The sequence below is a fragment of the Moschus berezovskii genome, chromosome 17 (genome assembly GCF_049115385.1).
Source record: "Moschus berezovskii isolate FMDL1 chromosome 17, NW_MosBer_1.0, whole genome shotgun sequence".
Taxonomy (NCBI): Eukaryota; Metazoa; Chordata; class Mammalia; order Artiodactyla; family Moschidae; genus Moschus; species Moschus berezovskii.
In genome coordinates, this window is record NC_142476.1 from 49,545,275 (window position 1) to 49,551,987 (window position 6,713).

Consider the following 6,713-nt stretch of genomic DNA (forward strand, 5'->3'; position numbering starts at 1 on the left):
GAGCGCCGAAAAATTGATGCTTTTGAACTGTGGTGCTGGAGAAGACTCTTGAGAGTCCCTTGTACTGCAAGGAGATCCAACCAGTCCATTCTAAAGGAGATCAATCCTGGGTGTTCATTGGAAGGACTGATGCTAAAGTTGAAACTGCAATACTTTGGCCACCTCATGCAACGAGTTGACTCACTGGAAAAGACTCTGATGCTGGGAAAGGTTGGGGGCGGGAGGAGAAGGGGAAGACCGAGAATGAGATGGCTGGATGGCATCACTGACTCTGTGGACATGAGTTTGAGTGAACTCTGGGATTTGGTGATGGACAGGGAGGCCTGGCGTGCTGTGATTCATGGGGTCGCGGAGAGTCGGACACGACTAAGCAACTGAACTGAACTGAACTGAACCTTCCTTCCTTAATTAAGGTTAAAGGAATTAAAGCAGGTCGGACAGTGCTCCTCAACTGGCCATCACTAGTCTTCCTTTGCCTGGTACTCATGTAGCCCAGATAAGTCCTGACTTCACGGCCTCCCAGGGAGGAAGACCTGGGATGGAATGGGGAACTCAGCTTGGGTCAGACTTGCTGACCAGGGATGAACATCAAAAAGTGCTCACAGTCCAACAGTTTCATGACGATGGAGAAGCCCAGAGAGGGTGGTGACTGGCCTGAGGCCACCAAAGGAATAGGTGGCAGAGCTGGACCCCTGTTCCCACTCCCATTATGACTGCAATCTTAGCCTTTGCTGAGTGGGTGCCCAGGGTAGGGGTGGGGCTGGGGGGACCCTTGAACTACCACCAGGTTGGAGCAACTCTTCTGTCCTGCTCCCTACCCCCTGTCTCCGAGGTTAACATGATCCCTGGCCACACCGCTGCCAAGGGCAGATGTGGGGCTGGGATTGGTGAGGCCAGCTCTTGCAAGGAGTGAGGACCTTCCTTGCCAATCCTGAGTCAGGAGTGGGCTAGAGGCCCCCTTCCCCAATCTGTACCCCATTGTGGTGACTCTGGTCCCACCATCAGAGCCCCAGTCCTGGCAGCCAGGAGGGCTGAGGTGCCTGCAGGTTCAGCACCTTGGAGAGGGGACAGTCCTGCGCCCACAGAGTCCTTGTGGCAGCTGCCCGCACCTGCTTGCTCAGCCTCTTAACACTTGGGGGAAGTTTCTAAGAACTTACCAGAGGGCACACTCATGAGGAGGGGAGGCAGGATTTGAACCCAGGTCTAAAATCTGAGCCAAGTCAAGGTACTTAATGTGCACGCCCAAGAAATTGGATCCAAACCAAGCTCCAGACAGCTACCTCTGGGGTCACCTCCACCACCTTCCCCAGGATGGGACCTGGCCCAGATTCTTCTGAGACCCCTGTTGTGCAGCCCCAAGGGAAGGCAAATCCCTTGATTTTGACAACTCCCCAGCCCAGACCCCACGGGTCTAACAACACCAACCTTGTGTGGGGCTTGGGGATGGAATGATTAAGGGCCGCTTCTCAGGACAGACTTGGGCCAGTGTGATGATTCTTGCATCTCTGGGTCCTACAGAGCTCAAGGGGCTGGCCCAAGGTCACACAGGGAGAGAAGCCTGCCTGCTCCCACAGCAGACACTTGGAGGCCAGACAGGGGGGCCAACTCAGGGTCTGGCACACAGGAGAACCCACTGATGGCTGAGGTAGCCCCTGCCTGGGCCCATCTGAAGTCCAGGGACACACAATCCAGAATTTTGTTATAAATACATGTGTTTGGTGAGTGAGGGGCAACAGAGGTGGGGGAGATGCTGTACACAGCTGGTATAGGTTTGGTGGCTGAACGCCACCCAGAGGAAGACAGACAGTCCACCCAGCAGGGCCAGCCGGACAGCGTTCTGTAACAGTCAGTTGGTGGGCGAGCCAGCAGGAGTCTTGTCCAGGGCTGGCGGGACCCAGGTGCCCCAGAGGCTCCCTGTCCGAGGTCGTGGGCGGTGTCAGCAGCAGTACCCAGGCTCAGCTCACATCATTCAGGGCCTGGAAGGACACAAGGCCTCGTCGGGAGGGGGCTGGGATGGGGGGGTGGGCAAGATGGCCCTTCAGGGAGCCCTGGGTACTCCCTGCCCCCTGGGGGGAGGGCTCACCTTCCGGGCAAACTCAGGCAGGACGAAGGCTGCCCGGTGGACATCGGAGTTGTAGTATTTCAGCTGCATCTCTTCCACCTGCTTCTGCGTCAGTGGCTGCAAGGGCTCCCGGAAGTTGGTGCTCTGGGGACAGGGGTGTGTCTCAGAGATGTGCTCTCCTGGCCCACCTGCCAGGCTCCCGCCCCCACCCAGGGGCCAGTCCACTTCGGCTCACTGGGTTCTTGCTGCACAGCATGAAGCCAATCTGGCCGCTGGGGTAGGTGGGGATGGTGCAGTAGGCGTAGTCCACCACTGGGAAGAGAGACTTGCAGAAGTGCCGCATCTCCTTGATGAGGTCCAGGTGCAGCCACTGGCACTCGCCTATGGTGGGGGGGCGGGGTGGTCAGATGATGTCAACACCGGCTGGGGGAAGTGCCTGATCCAGCCCCAGCCGGACCCCTCCCAGAGGGAGCCTGGCTCACCCAACGGCACCCAGTCCACCCTAGCCCCCTCACCCTGGCAGCAGAGAATGCCATCCTCCTTGAGGGCAGTCTTCATGAGCTGGTAGTAGGACTCCTTGAAGAGGCTCTCAGCAGGACCTGCAGAGGCGGGGGGCCAAGCACCAAGGGACACCGCCTGAGCCTGCCTCTGGGGGCATGAGGCCACTCTCACCCCAGGATACACATCCACACAGCCACCAGGGGGCACAGCTGGGAGTTGAAGCCAGGCCTGTGGAACTCAGAAACCAACCACGAAGACAGTGCTTTGGAGGGGTGCAGGGATCCGGTGCCCCAGTGTGAAGGGGCTCCACATTTTAATCCCATTCCTGGGGGATTTTTGTCGGCACTGCATCTGGGCAGTCTCCAGCCTAGGCCTTGGTTTAAGACTATATCACATGGAACTTCCCTGGTAGTCCAGTGACTAAGACTCCACATTCCTAATGCAGGGGGCTCAGGTTTGATCCCCAGTGGGGGAACTAGATGCGACGTGCTACAACTAAGACCCAGCACAGCCAAATAAAAATAAGTGTTAAAAAAGAAAAGAAAAAAGATGAGATCCCTGCATACATCCTGATGCTGGCCTGTCAGGAGCAGAGAGGAGGCTGAGAAGGAAACTGGGGCCTCAGTGGACCAAGGCCCCACTCTCCTCCAGGTTCTCAACCAACTCTGGGCAGTAGTCTAGTGCCCCTACTCTGCTGAGCCATGTTTGAGGGCGTAGGTGACACCTCAGAAGGGAAAAGAGCCACACTAGCTCTGGAGGGCCCCTCCGTCCTCTATTCTGCAACTTGGGCTTGGGACACACAGGGGGACGCTGGCCTCCCCTCTGGTGGCTGCCAGAGGCCCCAGGCCAACCCCGCTTACCCATGGGATCTGAGGAGTCAGTGATGATGACGTCGAAGGCGTCCTGGTTCTGTTTCATGAACTCAAAACCGTCACCCACGTGTAGGGTCAGTTTTGAGCTGGAGTAGCCAACGGCCATGCTGGGCAGGAACTTCTTGGAGACTTGAATGACATCCTGGGGAGGGGACAGGAGGGAACAGGTTGGGCCACAGGGGTTGTGGACCCTGGAGCCAGAGTTGAGGGTGACCCCTTCTCAGAGCCTGATTTACCTTAGACAAGCCATTCCTTTGTGGAACCTCAGTTTGCACATCTGTACAGCAGGGAACAGCTTGGTACCTCCCCTTCTCAGAGGGCTGACACACGTCACCACCCACACGGCCACCACCCCTGCTCCCCCTGCCCAAACCCAAGTGCCCCAGGATAGTGGCTTCCTTACTATTTCAGAGGGCTGGAATTCCACCTGGCCTGTATGCCTTACTACACACACCTTTATCAGATAACCCTTTGACTCCTAAGTTGAATGTCAGCTCCAAGGGGGCAGGGACTAGACTTGCTGATGCACCAGTGAACCCGGCACCTAAATGCTCATGAAAGCCCCCAGCTGCTGTAAAGGACAGAAGGAGTCCCCTGGGACTTCTGTGAAGCATCAGCTCTTGGTGTCACTAAGAAATAGCATCAGCGGCACACCTACTGTGCACCAGGTGTTTTCCTGTCTGCTTTTCCTACTGAAGCCTCCAACGTGCTCTTGAGACCAAGAAACAGGCCTGGAAAGGTTAAGCAACTTGCCCGGTGGTAAACAGCCAATTCAGGGCAAACTGGGACTTGAACCCAGACTCACCCAGCTGTGCGCTCACCTCGTCAATCTCGCACTGGACCACGGACTCCACAGAGGAATGCTTGACCACCTCCCGCAGGACGCCTCCATCCCCACCCCCAATGATCAGCACCTGCCGAGGGGAGGAAGAGTCAGCCAGGAGCCAGGCAGGAGCCCCACCAAATAGACTCCAGAGGGAGTTAGTGGCTGGCCTCTTTGCCCCCTAAACTGCACTGAGCAGACAGAGCTCCCTGGAACAATTTCTCAGCTCCCCTGTGTCACAGATGTAATCACTTCATCTTCCACTTTGTCCCCTTTGCCCGGGAACTCCTGCCAAGGCTGCTCCATCTCAAGCTTCAGGCCTCAGCCCGGGTGTTAGCCCCCACCGCTTGTGAAATGGGCGGCTCCTCTCCTCTGGGCCCCTCTTCCTCGCTATCACTTCTCTGACAACCCTTTAGGGAGGGCGGAGCACTGGGCACTCCTGGGGCCCCCAGCACTGTTCTGTGGGGGCTATCCCTGGGCCCAGGGTTGGATCTAGCTGGGATGGGGTACCTTGCGTGGGTTGGGGTGGCTGCAGAGGGGCAGATTGGCGATCATCTCCTGGTAGGAGAATTCGTCCCTCTCCGTGCACTGGATAACGCCGTCCAACACCAGCACATTCCCGTAGCTCTTACTGAGGGCGGGAGTGACAGTCAGCGACCTGGGCTCCTCGGGAAGGGGGCAACGTGCCCCCCACTCGCCCACGGTGAGAAGAATCTCTCCCAACCTGCCGAGGGGCCTCCAGGGGTGAGTCCGGGGGGTGACACGTGGCGAGGATCGGCGGGCGGGCCCGCTGGGTGGAGGCTGGACGCGGGGTCCCGGCTCTGACGTGTCCGGGACTGACACGTGGAGCTCAGCGCAGCGGGTCGGCGCAGATTCCGGCTCCCTCCCCGCCGAGGAGGACCGCCCGAAAAGCCGGTCCCCAGCCCAGCGAGACGGATGCGGGTTGGGGAGGGGACGGAGGAAAGAGACGGGCCTAGTTCACGAGAACTTCTGACAGTTTTGCAGGGGAAGGAGCGGGCAGAGACGGCCGGGGGCGTCCGGAGGTAAAGCGCGGAAGACAGGGGTCCGGCAGGAAGAGGGTCGGGCTGGGCCGAGCCCAGGGCTGGAGTGCCGGCGGGCTGCGAGGGGCCGGGCGGCCGGGGCGCGGGGCCGGGCGGGCGCGGGTACCTGCGGAAGACGAGGATATCCTGGTACCGCGAGCGTTGATGGTGTAGCAGCTGCTCCACCTGCAGAGACAGGGCCTGGCCGGGCCACAGGCTGCACGTCTCGCGGAACCAGCCCTCGCGGATGGCAGCGGGGCCGGGGGCGGCGGGGCCGTCGGGGCCAGGCTCCATGGCGGGCGGGCGGGCTGGCGGTGCGGGGCGCGGGCCCGGGACTGCAGGCCGCGCGGCGCCGCAGCACAACGGGACCAACTCCGCCCGCCGCCCGCGCGGCAACCTAACCCGCCGGCGGGGCGGGGCCTGTTGCCAGGGGCGGGCTCCAAGCCCTCCAGTGGCGGCGCCGGTGTGCGGCGGCCCGGCGGCCCCGCCCCCTCTGGCGTCCGAGCGCACTCATTGGTCTCCGACTTGCAGCGCGGCGTCCAGTGGCTGCGGCGGGCCGTCAGTCTGCGGCAGCAGGCTAGTGCGGCAGCTTCCCTGGGCCACGTGGGGCCGGGCTCGGGGAGGCACAGACTGGCCCTAGAGGGAGTGAGGGGTACCCGACTCCGCCGGGGAAACCTGAGCTGACATCTCGGGCCCGGAGCGGCGTGTCGGAGCGCCGAGACGTCAGGGCTGCTGGCTTGAACCCTTGGGCTGGAAACACTGGACCGGGTGGCTACACTGTCGAAAGAAGAGTTACGTTGTTTCGCTGGAGCTAGAGTAGAATGTATCATCTTTACCGCGTCCGCAAATTTGGGTCCGTGTTGGACTTCAGCACAGCAGTGTGCTTGGTCAGGGGGCACAACGAGGGTTTTATTTACTTGAGAAGAGCCATCACAGCCCCAGGACTTAAACTCGATTTAGGCATTTCCTCTTAGAGTCTCTGATCCTTGGGCGTATGGCTGCTGAATGAGAAAGAGTTCTTTTCTAAACGAGTTTCTAAATTTACCAGCAGTGTCCCGGAAGAGGCCAACACATGCATATTCAGCACCAAAAAAGACTGGCACACAGGGTTTTTTTTTTTTTTGACAAACTGGGCCTCGCTTCTTGAAAGGTGGGCGGGAATGTGCTTTCTGATTTTGTGAAAATGTCAAGGAACTTTTCTGAATCACATTAAGCATGCTAATTACCAAATATTAAATGCTAATTGCTCTACATGCTTAGTTCTTAGCATGCCAGGGCAGGGAGGTGAAACTGGTATAAGCCACGGGTGACATTATGACAAGGGTGTTTTTTTGAGGGACTTTTTGTAATGCTGAAAGCTCAGCTTCTCTGTATACTGGTGCAGAATCAAATCTCAGAGACAGTTTTGGGTGATA

General features: G+C 58.9%; 1 protein-coding gene across 1 annotated transcript; it reads right to left on the reverse strand.

Moving 5' to 3' along the window:
- Positions 1 to 1,682: 1,682 nt before the first annotated feature.
- Positions 1,683 to 5,703, reverse strand: SRM (spermidine synthase). Its single transcript, XM_055419555.2, has 8 exons — positions 5,426 to 5,703; positions 4,769 to 4,889; positions 4,257 to 4,349; positions 3,424 to 3,577; positions 2,578 to 2,661; positions 2,298 to 2,443; positions 2,084 to 2,206; positions 1,683 to 1,976 (listed from the first exon to the last, which is right to left on the reverse strand). Exons 1-8 carry the CDS (start codon positions 5,590 to 5,592, stop codon positions 1,956 to 1,958), a joined length of 909 nt encoding a protein of 302 aa, XP_055275530.1. The 5' UTR covers positions 5,593 to 5,703; the 3' UTR covers positions 1,683 to 1,955.
- Between the last annotated feature and the right edge of the window lie 1,010 nt (positions 5,704 to 6,713).

Coding starts and splice junctions, on each gene's coding strand:
- SRM (XM_055419555.2), bottom strand. CDS start 5,592: ATGGAGCCTGGCCCCGACGGCCCCGCCGCCCCCGGCCCCGCTGCCATC. Junction 2,662..3,423: donor TGACTCCTCAGATCCCATGG/GTAAGCGGGGTT, acceptor CCGCCTCTGCAG/GTCCTGCTGAGAGCCTCTTC. Junction 1,977..2,083: donor TGCCTGAGTTTGCCCGGAAG/GTGAGCCCTCCC, acceptor GTGTCCTTCCAG/GCCCTGAATGATGTGAGCTG.